Source organism: Polyodon spathula, chromosome 36 (assembly GCF_017654505.1).
Source record: "Polyodon spathula isolate WHYD16114869_AA chromosome 36, ASM1765450v1, whole genome shotgun sequence".
NCBI lineage: Eukaryota > Metazoa > Chordata > Actinopteri > Acipenseriformes > Polyodontidae > Polyodon > Polyodon spathula.
Window position 1 is genome coordinate 4,334,099 of NC_054569.1, and position 26,515 is coordinate 4,360,613.

A 26,515-nucleotide genomic window follows, 5' to 3' on the forward strand; every position below is an offset into this window, starting at 1 on the left:
TTGGATTCTAAAAGCTGCATTGAACCCTGTAACTGATTTAGAAAACATTTACCATTCACGAGTCACAAAGCAGAGCCCATGGCAGGAATAAACCATTTCAAATATTTGAGAAGAGTCTTTTCTCACTAATTCCAAACATATGTATCCCAGCAAAGCATACAGATTCCCTGACATAATCCCTACTCCTTAAAGAAACCACAATGTTAAACCATGAATGAGAAAAATAAATAAACAAATAAGCGATGATTATCACTGGTTTTGTAAAGGTCAATCCAGACTGTGCCGGGCAGGCTGTTGAGAAGCAAGGCATTGGTACGCAGGTGTTGGGTTCACCAATCACATGTTAAAAACCTTGGTGTGTAAATGTCACAGAAAGCCGTCGAACTGGCAGACCACTGAAGTTCTCAAGGTATCAGATGAGGCACAAACAGACCCCCACACCCACATGGTGGCAAAACGTTGCAGATTCCCATAGAAACATTTATCACGGGAACCAAAGCCCAAACCTCCAACTAAATTCCACTTGGGGCTGTCTTGACTGCAGCTAACAGCAGCCCACACTCGCAAGGTCATATTTTGTGCATCCTTCCCTAAAGTAAAAGCCCGCACAGCTGCCCCGTCCCCTGCTCTTTATCCTGCTGGATAATATATAGCTGCTTTAGGCAGAGTACAAAGAGAAGGTTCCGGGACACAGACAGCTGTCTAGACAAAGAAAAAACAAAGAGAGGGAAAAGGGAGCTATCCTTGATGGGACACACTCGAAGAGTTCCAGCGGGACAAATACAGATCACAGTCTAGCGCTGCATTCGTATGAAGTCTACCGACCCTAATACTGTATGTTAAATAACATTCAAAACTTTTTATTCTGCATGTTTTGTTTTTTCTTCTTTATTGCCAGTAAAGTCTCGACAAAACAGCACGAGATCATGCTGCTGGAGTTACAAAATGATTCATTAAAAAAAAAAAAAGCTAGCTCCATAAACAGACCACAGAGTTACCAGAAATGGCTTTAAAAAAAAAATTTAAAAACTGCGTGGCACAGTGGCATTGACTGGTATATGGCACTGCAATGGATTTTAAGTGTGTATTAGTTCATACGAGTGTCAATGCTATTTGTATGTAAGTGCAAAGGTTCATGCTAGTTCCCTCTGCAGTTCTATCACCCCTCGCTGTAGTACAGAACCACTGCCACAGAAATGCCACTGCACATCACTTTGCTCTGGTGTACAATGCTTAATGAAAAAGAACTGCAACAGACAGAGACTACCCTAACAGGCCACAGCCATTAAACCCACTGTTACGCCTCCGAGGATCCATTTCAATTCTCATTTTGGTAACTTAGTAACAGATCCAAATTTAAGATGCTCTTCATTCAAAACACTTAGCAGTAACCAGGTTCCTAAGTATCGGCCATTTGAAAAACTACTTGATCTCTTTCTTCATTGCGCAGTTCAGTTAGCGCACATACAAAATGCTGAAGGCAGATCTGATAAGTGGGCAGTGCTTTTCCCATTGGATCACAGGCTGGTCAGTGATCAATACCCAACCATCCCCCGAGTTTCATTCAATTACATTACATCTCTGGATGGGAAGGGTACAGGGTTCCCTCTGGCCACAATACTCAAAACAGGTTTTTAGTTTATTTATTCTTTTTTTTTTCCCCTTCCTAAGTGCATTTCTCATCTTAGAAAGTGTTTTGGAGAGCACGACATCTGGACAACAAAGCCCTGAAACCATGCAGGTCAATTGCTTTTGAGTTTGACAGACGGGTTCAGAGACAGACAACATCTATGGATGCACTCAGATGCAGGCAGCTTAAAACAGTGTTTGTATAGCTGCACTATCTAACCATCAGTAAACCACAGCACAGTGGTCCTGATGTGGTAGCACATTGAAGCCATGGTGTTGCCTGTGATTGTTGGTTCTATTGTGGTATCATGGTCATGCACACTGTAGCTGTCTGCCCTTGTGTGACCGCAGTACAGAACCATTTCACACACTGTAGATAGTGGGATATAGCTCTGGGACACTCCTTACCATTAAGCGAGCTGTTTTTGAGCAAGACGGCCATGCGGTTGAGTTGTCCTGCAATTTGTGTGTGCATAAAACAACAGACTCCATTGCACAACATGTCACTTCACTGCTCGTGGTTATATCACCGCTTATTATTCACAAATACACTGGAAAAAAAAAAAAATGTGGATTGGGCGATGGAGAAGGTCTGGGTGGAACTGTGCCCAAAACAGACTTTAAAAGTGATAAGACGAGGGGGGCGTATCATGCCTGTGGAATGGATCAACAAGACTCCAGGTATCAAAACCAATGCCGCTTCCTTTAGCTGGATAAACATGCATCAAGCAACCTTACAAAACAGACTACAGCCCTTTCTCTATTGGCAGTTCACCACATTAAGCTGAAACAGATGTCAATTTAATCACATGGTTACAGTAGGGTAATAATAATAATAATAATATATTTTTGGTGCATTATATTAATCAGCTTATGAGTAGCAACTGGTCGATCTCTGTAAGGAACGTGAAAAACATGTGGCTGAATACATCAAAAGAATGCTAACAAGGCAGCGGGATACGCTTGTATTGCTTTTTTACCACAGCTCTATAGCCCGTTTCATTAGGGCCCTCTCTTGTTTTATGACCTTCTCAAACAGGGTTTTCTATAAAAATGGGCATAATCTTTTTTCCATGTATTTTTCTTTCCACACTTGAGGCGTACAACTGAGCTGAGAGTCAAGGGCCAAGCCTCGATCAAATGAAACTGCCAAACCAAAGAGAACCCTGTGCTAGGATGCCCTCTTGGCTTTTCTCCGGTGTAGCTGTTTGCTCAAATGAAGGAGGACAGGCCAAATCAGCAAGCACATCTTGGGAGAGCAGAAGACGACGGCGGCGGGGGGGGGTGATCAATAAAGAGTAATGACATGTAGAAAGAACAACGTAAATTCATTACAACGAATACCACTGTGTCCCAGGAATTTCATTATTAAGTGCATTGATATGATATATTGCATGCAAATGCCAGACGCAATCAATGTAACGGGCCTTAAAAGAAACTGTGTGGTATGAACAGAAACAAAATACACATCAATCAGAACCAGCGCCGAGTCTGCATGAATACCAGCAACAACTAACTGTGTGGTAACCAGATGACATTAACAATTTTTTGTTTTGTTTTGTTTTGTGGGTACACTGGTTTTAATATCGATTCTGTTATTAATCTTTTTTGCGCTTCTCTGGCAGTATGTCTTTTATTCTGACTCTAATTTAACTGTAATTTCACCCAGAAAGCCCACGTCTGCAAAACTGTTAAAAAAACAATGACCCGCCAGAATCAAACGACCCATTCATTTTCTTCTGTAAAATGAAGTCCTTATCTTTTAAGAACCAGACAGTGTGCTAATTCTTCGGAGGTTCTGGTAAAGGGGATTCCTCCCCCTCATCTCTCTGCCTCTGCTTCAAAGTTGATGTTTAGAACAGAAAATGTGTAAAAAGTTGATAAGTTGGCTCTAGGTTATGTTTACACGTTCAATTTTATGGCTTATTTTACATTATAACCCAATTTCACTGCTCTGAATTACTGAGTAAGCCACTGACTCACAGTCTCACACCATTAGTTATGGCATTCCATCATTTTATTATTTCTTATGTGTTGCTTTTTGCAGGACAGGTGGTACTTTGGTAGTTTCAATATTTGTCATTCTCTTAGGGAATGGAGAAGTTTGCGTGTTCAATGTTTGTGGAATCTCCGTGGCTGGTATCCAAAGCTGGTTTTCCATGAGCATTCAAAATGTATCACAAAATCCAAAATGGGAAGTGTTGTTTGAATAGTTTCAGCCCTACCCTACTTCACCGCCCTGTTCAGATTTGCCCCCCCCCCCCCCCCAAAAAAAAAATAAAAGAAAACATCTGGTGAAAGATAATATAAAATACACAGGCCCACAGCCCTTGAAGGCCTTGTTTCGAAACCTCAATAACAATATTGGGCCTGGCGTGCTTCCCGGGCACAGAACCAATAACAGCGTGATGTTAATCCCTTTAATTTATTTTTTTTTCAGTACATTGCCACTACCAATCTCCAGGAGTTTTATCTTTATTCCTGTCTACACATCTCCCACGCCAATGATTTCAGTGATAAAGCAGGCTTGGTGTCGCCCAGATTGTGGTTCTACTTTCTTCTTTCCCTCCTTAGGGAAAAGGGAAAGCTAATGGGTCGCACCTTTCATCCAAAGTCCTCAACTGGTCGTCCTTGAAACCTACTGCCCTGCAGCTGAAGCTTTGCAGATCATCAAAATGTCCAATAAAAAACAAACATAACATTCAGGGAAACCTTAAGCAAGTTTGATACATTCTTAACAGAAAGACAGCGCTGTATAATTAAACATCAGCATTTAAAAAATATATATATATTTTACTAAGTAGTACAGGGCATGCCAGCTGGGGCTCTGCCAATGTCCGGTGGGGTACTGTGGCAGGGCAGAAGCCCTGCTGATGTAAACAGTGGGTGTGCGGGATTGTAAGGTTGGCAGAGATGGGGTAAATCTGTCCCTGCCTAGTTTACATTCCCTCACACCCACTACTTACAGCCTCAGGGCTTCTGCCCTGCCACAGGTATCAATAAGCCAAGACCGCAGACGGATAGCTATTGCCATTCCATTTGCCCTCACTCACTCTTACGAGGTCGACCAAAATATAAGTTTGTTTTCTGTTCCCCAGGCATTGTCACCTCTCATTTTATGGTTCATCTCCCAGCCCATTTCATCTAATGTCCTGAAATGTCTCTGTAATTCATACTGTAAACCTCTGACAGCAAGTCAATAAAAATTACATTGCAAACCATTAAGTCATCCAGCATGGCTAAATATTTTAAACACACACTTGCATAACTAACTCACGGTGCATGGACCCCAGTCCTATCGCTTGTATGTCTCAAGCGATCTGGTACGTTCCAATTAAACGAACGTGTATTTCTTTAAAGCAGGGTCAGGGATCTGCTAATCACCAGTAAGCTCTTGCTGGCTACTCGATTCTCCAATCAGGCCACGTGCACAGTTCTGCATTCCAGTTATTTGATCATGACGATCCTGCTTGAATCCAGCGATCTGAACATTCAGACTGCTTGACGGTTACCCGGGCAACCACTGTAGACAGAAAGAAGGTAATTGGAACACCTGTGCTTGTTTGTATTTTTTGCAAAGCGCAGAGGTGGCACACAAAGGCACTGGCCAGTTACCACGACAACTGCATGCTGGGAACTGTGACACAGTGGTTTTGAATAAACACATAAAGGTACCAGCTGCTACTGCTTGGTTACTACCACGTTACTACCGCTATACTACCACTTTACTACTTAAGCCTGGAGTGACAGTGGATGGGCACACATTATCCCTGTCCAGTCTCCCTGTTAATAAGACCTGGTGTTTCAGCAAGTTTGTTCAAGTGATCCTGTATTAAGCCCAAACCTTACAAATGATCTTTAATGGGGATCCGATGGAAAAGCACTGCTAATTGGACAGCACCGATTTCACATCACATCAGTGTGCTATTGTATCAGGTATCTGTTCAATCCCATTGTGAAATGCTCACTGCTGGTAATGCTGCGGACTGTGCTAATACACTGTGGTGACAGAATGTATCCAACAGTATTTCTCTGATAGAAATGAGGGGGGGGGGGGAGAATCATCAACAGTACAAGCTACTTACATTTTAAAGGTACATAAACAGATCATTTTATTAAAGATTCAGTTCGGCTCTGAAGATCCATTTAGGTACCTTAAAACCATAAAACCAGCTAATCCACTTGAGTCACTGATTCACCTGTGTGTGCTGCCGGCACGCTGACAGAGAACGACTACGAAAAGAAAGATCCAGGCAGCGACGCATTTTTTATTTATTTGTGTCTATTTCTCAAGGGCCGCTGCAGCATTCACCATGAATAAGACCCCAGGTTAACAGTCATGATTAATCAGAGACATGCTTAATTACAATAATCCAATGCAAAAGCCTCAGTAGCTTTTAGACATCCTCCAAAGATCCCAGAAGAGTACTTAAAAGCAGAGCCCATCTGCAGGACTTCAGAGCCAGAGCATTAATGAAGCCTCTCAACGGGTCAAAGTACAAAATAAAGAAAGATTGCACAGGCTGAACACGCCAGACAATGACTCATATTGCACGTGCCCAGTAGACGACCAGTGCAAGCCCCCATTTGCACTAAATCAAATTTCCGTAAGGCTTAATAGCAAACCTGATTAGCATTTGTGAACGTTCTGTGATTGGTGGAAGCAGCATCACCACATCCCCTTTGGGGACAACACTGCCATAACAGCTATTTCTATGACTCTCTTCGCTCTGCACTCCCAATCTGTGACACCATATGGTCTTTGCTCCTGGGTAATCTTCAAGCCAGACTCGCACGACCCAACAGGGTTTTGCAATAGCCACGTGTCTGTGCTGCTTTAACTTTTCCATGTTGTTTTTTTTTATATAGGTTTTGTCATTGGGCCAATTTACACCATGCCGTTGAGTTGCTTCCCCATTGCTGATGCCCACACACATTAGACTTCCCTATCTGTGACTCTGCTTGAATGTTTGGAAGTCCTTGATCTCATTCAGGGTTTTGCCGGGGAGGTCAATGTAATTTGCAGCTGTAGCCTCCAGTTTTTAAAAGTTATATATGGCTCATTTCCAGAATATGCCATAACCCTAGACTATTGCAATATATAAGGGCATCTATTGACATATCTAAGAAGAAAATACTTTATTTAACAGTAAAACAGCCTACACTTGTATTTGTAAACGCTACAAAGATAGCCATGGTCGTAAAACAAAGGAGTATTAATGTCTGAATTAATAATTATTAACCATCTTAATTTAATAACACGACGAGCTAGGTGGAGTGTTACACGTGCAGTCTTGTTCATCACTGGTTGGTTTTGACAAGCAAGGTCTTTGCAGCTGAAACTACCTTAAAAGAAAGTAAACTGTGATACAGTAGAATGCACATTTGTCTGAACTGTGAAAGATGTATTACAAGAGGCGCTATTTTAGCCTGACATCAAAAATGACCACAGCTGTTTAAAGAGAGAATGACACTCTACTGGACTGCAGAGGCGTGGAACAGTTTTGCTCACTTCAGTTTAAACTGTCCGTTCCAGGCCAACCCTTCTACATTGCCTGTATTGTTATGGCAAGCGGACAGCAGCCGTTCACTCTACAGAACTATTGGAAGGCGATGTTGAGGGACGTCGCTAGTGTTCCACTGCGCAGCAGGTAGTGTGCTGCTAATTCCAGTCAGCTGTCGGCCTGTCAGCTCTGTGGACTGTTCGAACCAAAGCAGCTGCTTTTCATTAGAAAAATATTAACTTAAAACGCAGTCATCCTCGCATGTGCCCCCCCCACCAACAAAAACAAAACAGCTCCTTTTTCATTTCTGAGAAACACAACGGCTTTATAGGCCAACAATAATTTGTCAGTGTGTGTGTTTTGTGCTGGAGCCAAGGGAAGACATGTTCTTCACTCGATTTGAACCTCCAAAAAATAAATAAATAAACCAACCATGACCATGTTCTAAACCAGTTTCTCGTGGTGGATGTGTTTGACAGTTAAACTGTCTGGTTGCCGCTGAAGTCAGACTGTGAAGGACAGTGAATGGGTCCTATCCATCATCGATGACCAGGCACAGCACAGGGCACACTGTCACAACTATTATAAATGGGGCAGGAAAAATGCTGTCAAGTTTGCAGGCCCTGCATTCCTCCAAGGTCCTGCAATACTGGAAACAGAGGCTTCCCAAAAGCAACAAATACACCCAGCTATGGCTCCGGGCAAACCGCCCTGTCGAACAGCGACAGATCCTGGTAGATGCATTGGTTGTTAAAGTGACACTTCAAGTACTGTTTCCTTCAATTGAACGGATCTGTATTGAAGGTGCTGCTACATCACAAAGCTGACCAATGACTCAGTCTTAACTGGCTTGATCAATCAGCACATTTAGCCCCAAACCCTAAAGATTAAACATAGCCAACCATGCCTCATAACTGTTGGAAGGGTATCTGTATTCTGTGTTACTCACACAGGGATTTTAAAGACGCGTTAGCGCATTAAGTAAAAAAGTTTCTTTTGTATACTGTAGGCAAGAAAGACTTGTATCTCATAACCAGGTCACATTACCACTGAGCAGCCAGAAAGGTTACATCACAAGTTATGATCATGATATACCGTACAAGTGATCTGGGTTATCAGTTTCATTATTAGCTTTATATAGTGCAGTACTACTCTGGGAAAAAGACATCTGGATTCAGCTCCAATAATTCCACCACTCATCAAAGCAACCGGGAGCCCTCTCGGGTCTAACCCTCAGTGCTGTATTTGGTGGGCAGGGTAAGCAGACACAGCAGGTTGCTGCAGGGTGACACTGACTCAACCACTGGACTGCCTTTCAGTGACACTGTGCAAGTCAACTCTCTGCTGCCAGATCATTTAGGGGAGCTGGGAAAGTTACTTTTAGGTAGTGAAAAAAGCATGAAAATTACAAGTCACAAGTAATCATGTATTGTTTTATGTATGTATGTATGTAAGTTTTTGTTTTGTTTTTCATGACTGGTGCTCTTCAATTCAACAGCTGCAGCGTTTCATAAAACGACCAGGCTTTTATAAACAGGCTGATTCCATCCTGAATATCAAATATATTTAATACTGAATATCAAAAAATATCTACCTTGACCGTTTCAAAGCACTGTCGACCACATGAAAACGGTGCAATGGGAAATATTCCTGCAACATTAGCAAGTCATTAAATGCATGATGGGTCTGCAATGTGCTGACAGACATGCTGCATTAACACAGCCCTGGGTCTTACAAGTCTGAGCTACTGCATGTCACTAGATTACTCACCGGTCGCCTCCACTCACAAACCGCTGCAAGACATGGTTGAGGGACAAGCTGCAAACTACAAGAATCCTGAAAATCAGAGGGAGAGTCTCTGCGGAACTGAATTCAGAGCACTGCAGCTGGAAGAGTATGCTTACTGCACAGACCTCACTCTCTGCTCACTGGAACTGTAGTGGAACCGTAGTCTCGAAAGATACACTACAATTATTGACAAAGTTACAGAAAATCCTTTACACAGCCACAAAGCTGTCTTAAAAAAGAAAGCGAACCTCTACAATGCATTACACTGTTCAACTTGTGTTAAACGACGCTGTTTTACGTTATACAGCACTATATACCGAGGTGCAGTCTAACCTGCCTGATTCTGTGTGTGTTATCTGAAATCATTTTATAGCAGGACTAGACAGCGCTGGCTAATAAAAACAACACACAAATAGCGCTTACCTTTAGAAGATCACAAGACATTTCCACAGTGCCATTCAACAGGAAGCCAACGAAACGAGGAGGAAAGGAAGAAAAGAAAGAAAGAAAGCGTTAGTTTATAAGCAAATCACTTTTTTCATCTAAGACCGCCAACGTATAGCTTAACCAAATGTGTTCTACAAACATCCTGAGCCGTTTTGAGAATAATGTATTTGAGATAGAGACATATATATATATATATATATATATATATATATATATATATATATATATATCTATCTCTCTCTCTCTCTCTCTCTCTCTCTCTCTCTCTCTCTCTCTCTCTCTCTCTCTCTCTCGTCTCTCTATATATATGTATATATATATATATATGATATATATATATATATATATATATGATATATATATATATATATACACACATTTTTTTTTTTAAAATTAATAAATGCAACAAACATTTGGTAAGCGAATAAGAGCATCAATTCACAAAGCTTAAACTGATTTAAAGAGCAAAGTCTTTAAGTTTGAATAAAATGTGCTATGCATGAAGCTGCTGAAATGAAGTCTACAGCAGCTTCAAAGAGTTCCATGAATATTTTATGATCAAATCATTCATTAGATGAGGTTGTGAACAGTGGGCAATGTGATAAGACACAACTGAGAAAGGGAGGCTGGTTATTTACCTAAAACAATGTGCATTAGCATTAATGTGAGCTGGCATAAACAGATACACAGACTTGGAAGCAAACTCCCTGCTATCAGAGGGTGGTCACGGAGGACATGGTGTGAGAAGGTCAGTCTCTGCCACCATGGAGCGTTACTACAGGCATGCAAATCAAGCTTTTGGAACGGTTATACATTCAAGGTGTTGTTCGAAAAAAATACTCTGGAAAAACACACTAACCGCCACAGCATCTAGAAACAAAAGCCCTGGCAGGTTCTTCACTGCATGAATCAGGCTCTCAAGAGACTTGACGTGTATTTCTTGAACCAAATAGTTAATGAGGACAGAGATGTTCATGCCAGCTGTGGATTAGTGGGTTTAAGAGGTTTTTATTTAATAATGTTAACCAGTGAAGTATTTCTGATCTCTGAGCTGCAAGGTTTCCTTCCTTTTCATTTTCACCTCGCTGCTATGGGCAAACAATGCTTTCTCTATGCTGCTGTATAAGCTTTATAATTGTGTGTTGTTAAGCCAAATAATGAATTAAAAACATCACCAACTTCCACTAACATATTCTAATAAGAATTAGTATTATTATTATGAAGTTGAGGGTATGTAACCGAGCCATCCCAAATGTTAGTAATGAACGCATTTAAGTCTTGGTTCCGGAACACTTTGCATCTTGTTTATTCTAAAGGTTTAGGATTCTGAGGGTCAGTGGAATGTATTTTAAATGCACACAAAGCATCTGAGAAACATATACAAAGGCGCCCCTGAATCTGCCAGAATTCCAGCTGGATCCCAATAGCAATCAGAGTCAATCTTTCTGAAAACTTCACTCAAACTTAGCTTAGAGCCGACAACCACGCTGGAAAGGGAAAGCTGAACCGTTTAGCTAACACCCTCATTGCACCCAACCGTTTACAGAAAACTGGTGGGTGCAACGAGGGTAATTATCCCTTGGCAGTTTAATCTATCCTTGTATCTCTAGGTATCGCAGGCGTGCCTGGTATCTGCTGCTGTTTGAGCGGTGCACAGCAGCTCAGTGCTAAACTGCTCAAAACATGCTGATGTAATCCTGCATATATGTTAGTACATTCATCTGTGCTGCCCATTGTGAATGAAACAGGGAGAAGTAACCTTTATATATTACTTGCCAGGAAAGTGGTTTGCATTAAGAATCAGTAAGCATGTGAGAGACAGTCCATTTCCATGAAAACGTGTGTGCTGAACCACTGTACATGTTTACTCCTTCACAAGGATCCTGGGTAGCTTAAAGGTTAAATAATGTTGTCCTCAGCTTACAAATGTAGCTTCTAATCTTCTGGAATAGTTGGCAGGACTCCAAGGAACTGTGCTGCAGCAGCTTGGTAATTAGAGCCACACCTTCAGCAGGACGGGCACAGCGTTTGCCTTGAGAGTGTACAGCAACAGGGTTTCAATCTCTCCCCATCACTGACTTCATAATGATAATTTGATCACTTATAGGGTTGAAGAACTGCCAGTGTCAGGCAGGAGGGGACTTCCTTGCACAGTCTATCTCATCTTTTCAAGGTTAGGGCCTCATGATAATTACAGCACAGTAGAGAGAAGCTCACAAAAACAAACAGTGCGCTCATAAAAGTCTGCAAGGGCTGTTAAAACATCTGCTACACTGGTTTTCTATTCATTCTGGAAAACACAAATCAGAGCTGTGTTGTTCAATCTTACATTAAAACTGAAGCAAACAAATGGGCATGGCCTTGGCTTGTCAATATTAAGTGCACTGAATTATGACTGAAGACTGGTCTATTAAATGTGCTCTGCCCAGGCCCTCGCATCCTCTCAAGAGAGGCTTACAAGGGCCCTCTGTCCGAAACAGCCCTCTGCCACCTACGTTTCCATCCCGAACTGACATCCCAGCAGGACACTCGCTCTCATTCAGCTGCTAGGGACGTTAAACTCACAATGCCGGGGGTGCTGTACTGCAAGAGCCAGGGTTAAATCCACACAAAAGAGGAGCCCATTGAGCAAACCCACGAGCTAGGAGAAGAATAGTGGAGTATGTTCACGGCATTGCTCTTTGGAGCATCACACTACAGCAAATTGCAGCAATATTTCTCAAGGCATTTTATTTGTGCTTTGTCTAGGGAAGCAAAGGTCAATTTCCGCAATAAGAAAACAGAATAAGTACTTTAGGAGCTCAAGAACCATTAACACTTGTAAAGGGCATCTTATCATCACCCATTTATGAACACGATAATCCTTCAATCAAATGCATTTATATTAGCTGTTAATACATGCAGTCGTTTACTGTTTAATAAGATATAATCACAAAACTGCACTCATTCTTCATGCAATGCTTCTGTGTGTCATGACTACAAATTAAAATACCATCACATTTTCAGTTTTAGTTATACGGCATACATAAGGCAATGGGGTAGGGGAATGGTACCCAATCTTTAAAAGATTCTTACAACACTTAGTAAAAAATGATTTCTTTTTTTTTTTTTTTAAATGCACGATCCAGTTTTTGTCTCTGCTCTTGGGACCTCCTTGTCAGAAAAGAAAGCACCCTGACACAGTACTGATGCAGTTAACCACTCAATCTAGTTGAAGAAAGGCCAGACCCTGTGATAAAACACAGCGCACATTATAAATATAGTGTACCTTCATCTGCCTGCTAAAAACTCCAGGCAGTCTGCAGCTCCATTGCCATTCCCTTAAATGTTAATGGCTAGATTTATCGTGTGGGAGGAAAGGTAACTGACATTTAAGAAATGGACCCCGTTCTTTCTGCAGAATTTAATGCACACAGAGAAAATTTCGCATTTGGTTAGATTCAAGAACTGTTGCTGCCACAGGCTAAAATTACCTGTCCGCCTACAGTGCTTTATGAAAAAAAATGTTTTAGTCACTGCAGAATTGTTTCACTTTACACTATCTTTTACTATTCAGCAGAAATGTTTCAGCGAGCTTAGCTTTTACAATGCGAACCCCGTGGGTTTTCAGCTTTCCTGTCCAATGCTGTTCCATGCAGTGATTCTCTTTCCTACCACCCTTTAAACATTCTCTGTGCACCTTGAAAACGAAACGCAGTGCGATTAGGGAATGGCATTTTCACAGGCTGACATGGTGAATTACAGGGCGCCCCACTGAAGCATTTACACCCCTGCTGGAAAATGCTGGCAATCGCGGGCATGCTGGTGACCAGCAATGGCCAGGAGCTGGAACACGCATTTACTGGTTCATCGCTGGCAGAGAGCAAGCAGCTTGCTCCAGTCCACCAGCTGACTGCTGAATTACTGCAGAGGAGCTCCAAGGGAAGCGAATACGAATGCAAGCACCCCAAACCATTACAACAGCAGTGAACTGAGCTGAATGAGAACGACAGCCTCCATTCCCAGCATCGATGCGAGTCCGATTCCCTTCAGAGCAGAATTACACATTTACATCAGGTTCCTGTTTACTTGCCCAGGTTCGAAAAAAGGTAGATTCTGCACAATAAAGAGGTTATACTTTCCACTGAGTCACTGCTTTGAGCAGTTTGCCCTAATTTAGCGGTGCAGATGACTTTCAACTTCACACAAGACCGCTGCGCAGGTTTGCAGACTGAACCCTTGTCTTGGCTGAGACGCTCTGGCAGGATTCTCTGTGCTGTGAATGTACCCTGAACACTCTCACAGCCGAGCAGCAAATGGCATCCAGCAACAGCAGGTCTCCTCCCAGGTCATTAGGAGCGAATCCACAGCCCATGAGCTTCCCACCAGGCGTGAGCCTTCATTCTGTGTCACAGCCAGTAGTGCAGAGAGGAGAAAGCCACGGTAAGAGAGAAAGGGTGAAAAAACAAGACCCTGTGCTGCCCGCAGGTCACATCAGCAGCATTTTCATCTGTGCCCGTGAGGTTTTAGAAATACCTCAAATACAGGAATGATAATCTACTGTGTGTTTAGGGTTAACAGGTTACATCATTCGCTGGTAGCATACTGTGCAGGACTTCCAGCAGACAGCAGTGCATATAGCATTAGCGTTTCAGCCAGTGCGTTTTCTGTACATTAACACCTAGTGAATGCAGCTCCACTGTGGACCGTTAAATCCGACTCACAATGCATCTTTTGTACAGTTTACATGAGCTATGAAGAGACTGCAAAAGCAGCTGTTTTGCAACCAGGAAACAAACTGACTATTGTGTACTTTTGTTCTCATGTGGAATGTGCATAAGGATAGTATACAGTTATATTGCTTTTCCACATGGTTTTTATTTTATGGGTGTCTGTTTTATTTTTTATTTTTTTTGTACAGAGCCTGTGTGTTATGATTTGCAATGTTCTTTACCGTCTCCTTTTAAAACCAAAAAAAAAACTTCAGAACACGTCTAGCTTCTGTCTGCCGAAAGAGCAAGACGACTCTGAGGCTGTCGGGAGTCAATGAGACGTACGCAGCTCAGATCTGTCTACTCCCCTCCGCTAAAGACAGGGCCAGGTGATAGTGAAGCATGCCTCCGCACTGACACTGAGGAACAGGGGCCTGTCTGAACTCAAGAGCAACCAATCTGCCAAGCAGACCTCCAGCAAAGGAGCGGAAAGCACAGAAAGGTAAACCCAGTGGAAATCACACACACACACACACACACACACACTGAGACACACACTCTGAGACACACACACTAGCTTCTAGTTTTCGGGTTTTATTTTTGATCATGTGACATCTCTTTAAGCACATTTGCTTTCTTAATTCGACTCTAATTACCAAAGGAAGTTGTTTCTTTTTACCCTCGCGTCTTGATTGAGTTAGCAAACGACACGCATTGATCTCACCTGATTCTATTTGAACTGCATTTCCATCTGGCTCTGATCGTCAAATTCAGTTTATTAATTTGCACTGCGTTAGTTTCTAGTAATGCTTCACTAATTTAAACAATCTGGTGTTCAGTTAAGGCTTAACAACTTTTAATTAAGGTTTAAAAGGAGGGAGAGAGATGGAAAATAAAACCAAAAACTAGAAGCCCTAATTATGACAAATTCCTTCAAAACAACACGTGAAGCAATTCAGTAAAACAGGCACGCTGCAATAAGCAAGGGCATTCCTTTTGACAGGGATCAGGATGCCACACTACCTAACTGAGTGTTTCTGCAGCAAACAAGAAATAGAACTCATTCTACCCCAAAGGAGCTTTTAAATCCACCTTCTTATAACCTCCACATGTCGCACATCGTTTCCATGGTTGTATTCAACATTTCCTCATGGTCTGTCTGCTTTAAGATGGATACAGTCACAAAAATCTCAACTGGCCCTGCCTAAGAGCGACTGACAATATTATAAACCGTAACGTTTGTCTCCCAATATACTGTCCTGGGAAAGCGCACAAGATGTCCAGCGATACAGCTAAAGCTGACTTCAAATTGTGACATGCCTCTGCACTGGGGCTTTCATCCAAAGGTCTGAACCCACCAGAAAGACGAGGCCAGAGATCAGGAAGCTAGGAAACAATTCAACTTCCAGCTCTCTGCCAATAAAACCCGACTCCACTCAACAGCCCACTCTGTTACGCACAGCCAGGCAGTGCCGGGCAAAGACGTGAACATTTTTTTCAGGAAAAAAGGAGGCCCTTCTCTTATTCACTGACATTTCCAATTCAAAATATGCGAGAGAAAGAAAAAACATATACTTTTTATAGCTGTTTTTTTTTTTTTTAACAGAATCTAGCGCACTTCCTTTTGAATGTTAGCAGCTGACAGAAGTTGCCTGCAGCATTAATAATTTATAAGTTCTCGAAGCCAAATGGAAATAACTCAGACCTGCTACGAGCCGAGTGCATAATGTAAGGGTTTTAACAGCTTTACCACGAGGGTCGGCTAAGGATGGCTGTCTAACTCTTCCTACAAATGTATACTGCTGCAAAGCAGGACGGGTCATCACAGAACCTGACTGGCATTAATCACTGTATTCTCTGTATCTGTACAGTGTCAGACCAGCAAGATTTTTACCCTAGCAAATAAAATCTCTCCCTTTTGCCATTCTTTTTAGTTGAAATAAGCCCAGTACGGGCTTCAAATTTGAGTTTCTGTTCACTGTTAAATATGTAGCATTTTTTCCATGACATATTTTCCGCGTGTTTGAATTAGTAAAGTGTATTAAAAGCAGTAAAGCATGGCAGTGCAGCCCAGCGCTTTGGGGTAAAAGCAAGGTAAAGAAGATGCACACTTCACACGGCGAGCTTCCTGAAGGGCTGACTGACTGACATCAGCATCAATCCGACCTCTGCCGGTCATTAGGAAGCTACGCTAATACTAATATCAGAACTTTCAGAGATTATGGAAATGCAATTACCGTTATCAATATGACAGGGCACTTCACCCTTCACAAACCTGAACGCAAGGCTGCGTTCCTGCTGCAGAACACCAGCTGGATAAGAGGGTTGCTTTATCTTCTCCCTTATCTGTTGTTCCAGCTGCTTTTTTTTTTTTTTTAATTCCTCGTTGCTGTGGCAACAAAGAGAGCACAAACAGGGTTAAGACCCACAATGCTCATATGAATGATCTTACCACCAGCACAGGAGCAGGGGGTTGAGGTCTCTGTCAAGGCCCTTGTTAGCGCTTGCCAGGTAAAACTCCAGAGCATCGGCTAGTTCTTCGGAGGTGCTAAAGGGTCCTGAATAATGCAATCTGAAGAGTTGTCATTTAAGTTCCTTGTGTATCTTAAGGATAGCAAACTTGTCCTCCAGCCCTCCATCTCCTTAGCTGATTGACCTTAGCCCTAACTCACTCACACACACACACACACACACACACACACACACACACACTCACTCACTATCTGTTGATATGTTAGGACTCACATATAAAACAAAGAAATGGAAAAACACTGAGTTATAAAACCCCAACTCAATGACAACGCTAGGTAAAACCACTACGCCCATACTGCAGTAACTACATTTAACATCACACAATCAAAGAAACTACACAATGATACCGCAAAAGTCTACCGGAAGTCATAATACAAGCACACCGTTTCATCTTAGAGTTTCGAAATGTCATATTTTTCCAGTGTTTGTCAGTTTATATATGGGAAAACTACAAAGCGGTATGTAATTCAATATGTTAACGTAACATTATTATTCAGCAGGTTTCATTCGACTTCATGCAGCAAAATGAGTCGATTCTATTGGCTGGTGCAAAACGTTTGGCCGTAGCTGTAGAGGTATTGCAGATTTAAAAGGGCGTGTTCCAGACATGTCCTTCATATCATCTGAAGGTAGGGGGGCTAGCCCAGCGAGCTGCCTCGCTTACTCCTGGTTGCACCCAGCCTCCTCCTGATAACCTGCAGTCTTGACTGCCTTACTATCTTGCAGTGGTTCTTATCCCTTAGCGCTGTCTGTGAGACATTGTACAATTGCAGTCTGTTCAGCGGTGGTGCAATTAACAGACATGCTCCTGATTCAAGAACTGTCGGCAAAGTGAAAAAGTGCTCCACTTAACCCAGCCAAAACAAGCACCCGACATCTACGCAGTGCAACATCATGCTGGACAAGTCTGTCGAGCTTACAGCCAAAGAATGCAGTCAGCTGCACAGTCCCATTTCTTTCACGCTTTTTAATTTAAAAAAAATAAAATATAATAATAAAACATTTCCAGATGTTGAGGCAGGCTATGGCTCTGGAGGCTCAAAGGACTGCAGACCCTGCTGAATGATTGCCTTCATGACAGATCCTTTGTTATTCTCATAGTTCATAGCTTTAAAACTGTTACTGGGACGGTATATAAACTAGACTGGGAGACGACAAATCACGCTCGGGAATTGGTGTATAATTTCCACTGACTCTCCCTTTCCTCCACTCAATTGATCTTCAGCCAGATTGCTCACTTACAAGATTCTCCCACCTCTATTCTTCACGCTTATTATCTATGGCTGCGTTAATGCTGACACGCTCTGGGAATCAGCAGCCCTGAAATACTAAACAGCTGACCCTTTACATGCACACTGATCAGATCCACATCAACACAGATCCTCTTACATCCCTTGAACAGACAAGGGCTGTAAGAGCAATGTTCACAATGAAGTTAACCGTGCTTGTTCTGTGCATGAACCCGCGATGCGTAAAAAGCTACTTGTTTCTGACATTGGGGTGTGGATCAACTGCAGTGTTCCCTGTAACTGCCTTTCAGCTGCACGCTTTTATTTTGTGCAGGTCTGTATAGAATTTAGCATGTACCACTGCAACACACTGAGGCTGTCCGTCTTTGCTTCCAAATAGCACAGACAGGTTTTTTTGGGTAAATGCATGAGATGGTTACTGCTGTCACTGATGAAATGAACTTTCTGTATTAAGATAACCAGGAATTGATCTTTAATGTGTCATAACATGAACAGTGAGCTACGGGATCATTTTCTAATTCCCTCAGTTTTAAAATTGTTGTTCTTGTTTGTTCTATAGTCTGTATAGTGCATTAATTGCTTACCAACTCAAAAGCAGTTTCTCCTCAGCCAAATGAAAGTGCTGAGCATGGGAATAAAAACCACCCCAGAAAATTGATTAGGAGATGACTAAGCCTTAAATCAAAACTCTGCACCGATTCATTAGAAAAGCAGCTAAAATGACAAAAGTGAGAAGGCCTGGGCTTAACTGTTCTACCCTCTTGTTTTTCATGTGCTCGCATATTTAGCCATTGACATTTAACACGGACTGCTCTGCTCTGCATACAAAGATGTTAAAAAGTGTTCAGCATGCGGCAAATAAGATGAATGGCGATAAGCAATTCCAGATATGGATAGTGCCAGGCGTCTGATGCGCTAGAGATAGCTGATCTGTGGCTTGGTTTAATCAAAGGCTCTAATACCGCCTGTGCTCCGTCCAGAGAAAGTCCGAATTAAATACACGCTCCGTCTTTCATATTTACAAACTTACGCTAAAAGCAAAGGAAAAGGGTGGGACACAAACAGCTTGTCTGTAGTATTTTTAATCATTTAAAATGTACCTTAAATTTGAAAAAAAAAAAAAAAAAAAAAAAAAAAAAAAAGGCTATCTGGACATTATTCCAAGCCGATTTTGACTGGCACTAAACAGGAAAGGGTGCCCCTTTCATTCACAATTCCACGGGATGCTAGCTGTTCTTCTATTGGCAGGCAAGCAGCCAATCCCACGCCCCTATGTGACACTGTCCACCTCAGTGTCAATCATGGTTCACCAGGAGCCAAGCCAAGTCCACAAGAAGCTAGCCCATCAGATAACATGGGTCTGCCTTTTCACTTACGATCTTCAGCTGTAATTAAAAGCAGAGCTCTGTTTTCTACAGCCTACTGAGACTCAAAGGTGAACCTCAACCAACCCTTACTATTAATGAAGAAATGTCAATACATTCCAACCATGGCTAAGAGAAATAAAGATTCCAAATGGGGGCGTCTAAGAGGTCAAATGACTCCAGTAGCTTATTAACAGGAGAGAGAGAGAGAGAGAGAGAGAGAGAGAGAGAGAGAGAGAGAGAGAGACAGTGAGAAAAACTCAACGGAGAAAACCCCCCAGAACGTTAATTGCATCTAGCACACAACTAGCTAAAAATGGTAGGAGACTTTTATATAATGATGTTAATAATAATCTCTGAGGGTTAAATGACGGCTATGCACTTCAGCACCTATGTGCAACAGCAAACAGTGCAGCTGGTAGACATGTGGGCTGCACATGCCCCACAGTCCCAACTGCGCTGGGTCCATTACTGGGTCGCTGTGAAAATACGTGCGTTGAAAATGCAAGCTCACTAACACCTACAACCAAAACGCTGCTGGTTCACAAATGCTTTCTTTCAATACATTTTAATGAAAGGGGATTAGGGAGTGGTGGTACTTTTTCAAATCAAATACTGAACGCATGTCACTGTTTATGACGAAGACTGATTCCCCACTCTTACACAGTACAAGAATTCATTGTCACTCGGACATGCAGTTCCTTTGGGTCCGGGAGCTCCTTTGTTGTATTTTTGCTGAACCACACACTGTAGAGGATATTAAAAGCTGTTGAAGAATTACACAAACCCGCTTACTTCTATAGCAAAAGGACGAGACCACACACAAACAATACCTTCAGCTTATTTGTAATTTCTCCACCACTCACTAGGCTTGTGCGTTATTCTGACTGAAAAGATCACAAAAAGTCTGTCTGGACATTTTAAAAAGTAAGCAGTGGCTTACAGGAAAGTCGACCAAAGACATGCAACAATCAGTCAGTCACTCAATCTTTATTTTATATAGCGCCTTTCATAGCAGAACACCATCACAAAGGACTTTACAAGATGCAATAAATACAAGAAAATCCATAATACTTCAAATAGAGAAATGCATAATACATGATATGTAGTGGAAACATTACAGCACAACTGTCTGCAGTGCGTATGCATCTAACACTGTTGACTGGACGCATTTCACACTTTTTGAACAGAGCAGGAACATTACATTTAATGTGGGTAATTAGCAAGCTTTCAGCTCCATTTCTTTATACATTCCTTTGGTCTGCTCTCCTCTGCGGCGCCCCCTCCTCCTGCCCTCTTCCCCTGTATTTATATTTCAGGGTCACTAACCAGCCTCTCCACGCAAGGCTTCTTATACGCAGACCACCCCCCAGGACAGGCGAGATCAGCTTTCTCTCCAACAGTTGTGAAAACTTAACAAAAAACCTTCAGAAGGACATTTTACATTTCTTCAGTACCAGCGGGTCTTGTGCCTGTTTTTCTTAAAATGTATTTTTTTAACAGGGGGGTCTAACATTTAAATTATGTATAACTCATTTTACATATAATAGGACTTCATAAATGGAGGTAAATTTGGCTTAAGGCAAAGTGAGGAAAAGCATGAAAAAAAAATCTATACAGTTGAAAGCAAAGTCATTTACAATGAAACGCTAAAAGGGTAAAATGTGCATAAATCAATATTTCAGCTGGTAAATATGACAATAGACAAACGTTCTCCGCAGCTTCTCCAGTGCACACACTACATTTCCTTCGTTCTTCCAAAAATATGTAAAAAAAATAATAAATCTGGCAGTTAACAGGGTACTCTCCCTCCATGAATACAATGCCAAGAACAATAGCACAGCACTGTTAAACTGACGTCCAGCTAATGCACTACTACTGTCTAGCGCTAACCAAAACAGTAGCACTTCAGCAAAGACCATATATATATATATATATAGCTATTAATGAACTCAAGCTATTCTTTTAACATTCCACCTTACTGGATAATTCCCGCTCTCTCCCACCCCCCCCACCCCCCCTTTCTCTCTCTCCCCCTCTCTCCCTCACCCTCCATTTACAATGTGCAATCTGCTGCTTTGGAATGCAGTCTCTGCACACAATGAAAACAGATACTGTGCACAGCTGCCAGCCTCACATATTGCAGGTTCTGGCTATTTGACTGCCTAATACGTACCATGTGTTATCTCAGAGAAGGAGCAGACCAGTGTCAGATACTGAACTAGAGTCCAGTACTGGGCTACTATAGAAACCCTACACTAACAGCCTGTCTGGAATGTTACAACTGAAACAACTCCTTCTGGAATGAAGTCAGCTGTGCCCACAGAATTATTCGCTCTATACTTAAAAATCCAATCAAATACAGCATTGCTGTCGTCATTAAATCCCACCACAGAAACCTGTCCGTGCAAATAAATCATAAAATAAAACCATAACCAGAGTTTACATTCAAATTTAAGACATTTACTAAGGCCAACCAGGACAAAACATGCTATGATGTTGCCATTCGTGGCATGTGGTGGGCTCTCATTCAGATTTTGGAAATGCCTGACGGTAGCAGACTGTTTGTTTCTTTTAGGCATTGGGTAAAGGCTGGAGCGTCCATTCTTCCAGGAGAGGACTCCACACGGAAGCCCTGCCACGTTTAAAAAGCTGCAGGCATGCTATCTAAAATTTCTGCAAACAATGACGAATCCGGACAGCTCAACGCTAGGGAGCCGAGACAAGAGTGTTGCTCGGCTGTGTCACAAGAGTTCAAACCCATGTTGTGCCAGGCAGCCAGCGATAAGATCTCTGCCCGAGAGGCTTTCGCTAGTTTCCCTGATTGTGATCAAGCACGACCTGGATTGTCACTCTCCTTCTGTGTGAAGGGAGCTTAACCTCCAGGATTCAAATAAGCAAACCATACCAGGATAGAATTCAATCTTTTTTGAAGATTTCGCAATAGAAAACAACAGGCATTATATTTCAAAGTCTGTTACTGTACTTGCTTAGAAAAATTTACATCAACGTAATTTCCTCCCACAACGTGATGCCTTTTGAACATGCTCTGTTGTACAGAAGTAGAATGATCTCAGAGAAAGCTCACATTGTCTGGAAACAAGAAGCAAGGACAATGGGCAAATGCCAAGAATTCTCCAACTGAACTGAACCCTGGTAGGGAATACATAAAGAAACAATTTGAGTTCTTAGAACCATGGAATACGGAAAGGAAATTAGGTTTGTAAAACTTTGATTAGTAAGGTTAATGGTGTCTTAATAGCAAATGCCTAAGGAATCAAAGCTAGCTGGCGTTGTGACTGGCTTTGTGACATTAATACCAATGATAAGTGACCCGAAGACCACATTACGACACACTTCTATCAAGAACGGACATTCTGCACAGCTGCAATAAGCATGCGGATGGGCTGGGCAGTGACGTGCAGTGGAGCGCTGCTGAAATGGTTCTGCTTGGAGTGCTGTGATACATCGTTCGAATACAAAAGAGAAAGCTTATTTTCAAGCACGAGAATACACTGCAAGGCCGGTTTTACGAGCTCAACACAAGCTTGGACTTCGCCTTTAGCAAATAAATCCATATCATCGGCACATTAATTGCATAAACATACTATAGATGGAAAGAAACCCTCTTCATCTTGGGTGTATTATGCAGATAAGAGAAAAGGACTGTGTGTGCTTCAGGCTCTTCTGAAATATTATCTAGAAATATATCTATTACCTAGCTTGCACAACCACAAATCAACGGATTAAAAAAAAAGATACATTTATTCTGAAGTACTATACAGATAACAAGACAAGGATATCTGCTTGGGGCATTTTATTCAATCTTATGTACCCATTATCAGTCAAAATCAAGATTTATTTGTACTAAAATCATTATACCTTTATTTGCAATATGTCATATATATATATATGTACACAGAGAGAGAGAGAGATCTACTATAATATCTTAATTTGTTGTTTTAGTTTTGCGTTTTTCCTTTGCTCTGCAATACCTCCAGCATCTTCTAGCCCTGAATCTGTCAGTGCGTCTCTGCGTCAAAGGTGAGGCCATGCGGAAGAAAGCTGCCTGTGGGAATCCTTTCCTAGCCGGGCTGTCTGCTGAAAACAGTAGCAACAGAGAGCAAGCCCTCTCAAAGGGGCTGGGTGGGGCTGCATGGCGCCAGTGCAGTCTGCCTCCATGTCCTCACACCCTTACCAGCAGGTAAACCCCTAGTCACTACTGCCTCTGCTGAAGTAAAGGCAGTGGTGGTGGTGGCACGAGGCTCTGCCCCTCGGCTCAGCCCAGCGCCTTCCTTCATGCCCAGTTTAGATTATGTCTTGTTTACCTCCTCATCTCCGCACCACAGCTCTCGTAGCTGTCTTCATCCTGTAGCAGAATTTGATATTTTCTCCTTAGGCAACTGCCTGGATGTATACAATATTCCTAGTGTGTGTGTGTGTATTACTGTAATAAGACTGAGGGTTTGAAACGGTGGAGGAAGCCTTTCCAATCACCCTTTAACGCTATTCAAGCTCTACTGCAAACCATTTAAATATAAACATTAACAGCGTGGTTTTATCATGAGTACACTACACCTGAGCAGCAGAGCCCTTTGACAAGCTCTGTAAACAGAATTTTACTTTGTGTACAATCACTTGGCAAAGACCAGCCCTGATGTATTTGCCTAATTTGCAAACAGGCCGTGTGTAATGCGGACCAAAGCTGTCCGACACAAATAACTAACGGCAGCCAATGCACACTGCGCCCGCTGCTAGCCAGGGCAGAGCTGTCGTTTGCGCTGTTGTGTTGAGAAGGTGGCACAGCTGGTCTCCACCGAGCCCCTCCAGACAGCAGGCACACACACAGCACCAGTGTCTGAGGCAGCAGGGCTCCCCGGGGAACACTGGGTGACACACACACAGTGCTCCTGACTGCACTGGATTGGCTGGAGATGACATCATGATTAATCACACAATGTTTCAATTCCCAGGGTGGCTGCGTTGAGCCTAATGAACAGGGATGCTGCTTCCAGTGAGCCCAAGGGAGCGCGGCTATGTATTTCTTTTGTCGTAGATGTGAATGTGTTATTGCTTTTCAATCTACAAATACATATAAAATTGTATTGTTTCTTGTATTAATAATAATAATAATAATAATAATAATAATATATTTCTTGTGAAATGCATATATAAATGTTAATTTTAAAAAGAAAGCACAACATTGTTTTCAACTCCTGGTGTGAAAAGTAATGTTTTTTCCATTTCTTTATTGTGCACTTATCCTTTCTGTACTCTTATTAAAAGTCCACTCATTACAAAACACATACCAGAGAGAGACTTATGCATTAACAACGTATCCCTTCTGCCAGTGCCAAGCACGTCATACCAGCTTCCACACACCAGAGAGACGCAGCACCCTCAGCATTACACCCCCACCACATGCACCTCCATTTATGAAGCCCTATTATGGTGTAAAATGAGTTTATAAAAAAAGAAATTGCTGACAGCCTAAGTGAAATGATGGCACGGGGTTCTTCAGTATATGTGTGATGCCTTTGAGCGCAGTAAACTGGCAATAACAAGACGCTCCTTACTGTAGCACTCAGTTGCTGGGTTACTGCTGTGTGAATCAGACATTTCTCAGTCCACAGTTAAATTTAGTCAGATGCTGGAATCATGTTTCGCAAATCCATTTCCAAAGCTTGGCCCTGCCCTGACCCTGAACTGTCTCAACAATCCCGCTCACACCAGAGACAGCTTCTCTTGTGTTTATCAAACCAGCTAACGAGCACCAAGGCAACTGTCATAAATCAAGCATGAAATCCCCCAAGAGCTGGTTCTGCTGCATCCTCCTGATGTCCCCACAACCCAAAGGGTTCCTGGAAGAATACCCCTGCCTAGACATGCCTCACAACACTAACTGCACTATGTTTCTTTCCATGTAATTTACTGTCTTGTATGACATGAATCTCTACGAACAATGCCAGACCTTCCCAAGTACATTGCAGCAACTCCCTGTAGTTATGGATGAGGATTTGCTTCATTGTAAACTTTCCACACATTAATATAAGGGTACAACACGCCTCTGTGGGGTGCTTTCTATTGATGTGCAAAGAATAAACTGCCTCAGGTTTCTATGATGAGGGCTATGCCCTAAATAAAACCATGTGCCAATACAGCCATTCTAGAGTCATGTTTCATATCTCTCTATAGGTTTGCTGTTTTAGCTACTTGCAAGCTCACATTTTTGTGATTACTGTCCGGAAAGTCTTCCCCTCAGAATGTCAAAGCATACATTCTCAATCTCAAAACTAGGAATTTTCACGGATTCTCATTCCTCACACAATCCCACCCAGTTTCAATGACAATGCTTGCTCAAAACCTTCTTCAAACCCGAGGCTTGTACGTTTACACTCCTGCCTGCAAGCAAGCAAGCTAACATTCCTCTCTCAATTCTGGTTGCTTGAAGAACCTCATCTTTTTTTTTTTTCTCACATAAAATACGTCTTCAGAATTTCTGTATAGTGAACTCTCAGTAAACGACGCTGTCAGCATGATTAGTGAAGTCTTTAAACGTAGAGCCTGCTCTCCAGAGATGCCTGATCTCTCGGACGAGGCACAGTCTCGACAGTCCAGCCCGTCTCTGCACACACAGTCCAGCCCGTCTCTATGGGATGCACGGCACTGTATCTCGATCTGCAGAATTCACATGTGCAGCTGCCCGAGCACACAGCCCTGAACATCTCCTGACTGGGTCAGGACTCTTTGTGTTTGCACACTGCACCAACACGCTCTAGAGTGTTCAATGCTTTACACTGAGCAGAACCGCACTGCATTCCCCCATCTTTCCATCACCAGAGTGACAAGTCATGTGCAGAGCAGTGTGTGTATGCAAATCTGTCATGACAGTACATTTCAAAAACAGCTTTTCTTTTCACTGAAGGTTGTTTCACAGTAATGTTCCCTCAGGATATGCATGCTGCTGTAAAAAAAAATTAAAAACATGGTTAATATTGTAGACTTGCTGAAAGTATTTGGAACATTATTCCCTGACAATAGAGGCAGGACTACTCAAAATTAGAGAAACTTTTCTGTTAAGGGGCCCCTCTTTTTCAGTAGGGACCCCAAAATGATCTTTATAGAAGTTTCCCATCGTAAAAGCATAGCAAAGTGTACTAAAACACAGTTGAAGCACAGACAAACATTGCAAAGCGCAGAGAGGTATGGTAAAGCATTTTACAAACATATTGCTAATCAGGGTAAACGATGTCCAATGCATAGTACAACCATGGGAGAAGCACGGGAAAAAATGTAAAAATATCACGGTA

At 42.2% G+C, this 26,515-nt stretch overlaps 1 protein-coding gene across 22 annotated transcripts in view; it reads right to left on the minus strand.

Moving 5' to 3' along the window:
* The window catches only part of LOC121303932 (neural cell adhesion molecule 1-like), a 150,179-nt gene that overhangs the window by 111,805 nt on the left and 11,859 nt on the right, over window positions 1-26,515 (minus strand). For 21 of the 22 annotated variants that reach the window (XM_041234808.1, XM_041234809.1, XM_041234807.1 and 18 more), the window contains exon 1: window positions 5,014-5,086. The exons of the other annotated variant lie outside the window; for it this stretch is intronic. In XM_041234808.1, the coding sequence (XP_041090742.1) occupies window positions 5,014-5,071 (58 nt within the window). In that variant the 5' untranslated portion in view covers window positions 5,072-5,086. Of the gene's footprint in view, window positions 1-5,013; window positions 5,087-26,515 lie in introns of those variants that run through there. 22 annotated transcript variants of the gene reach the window in all.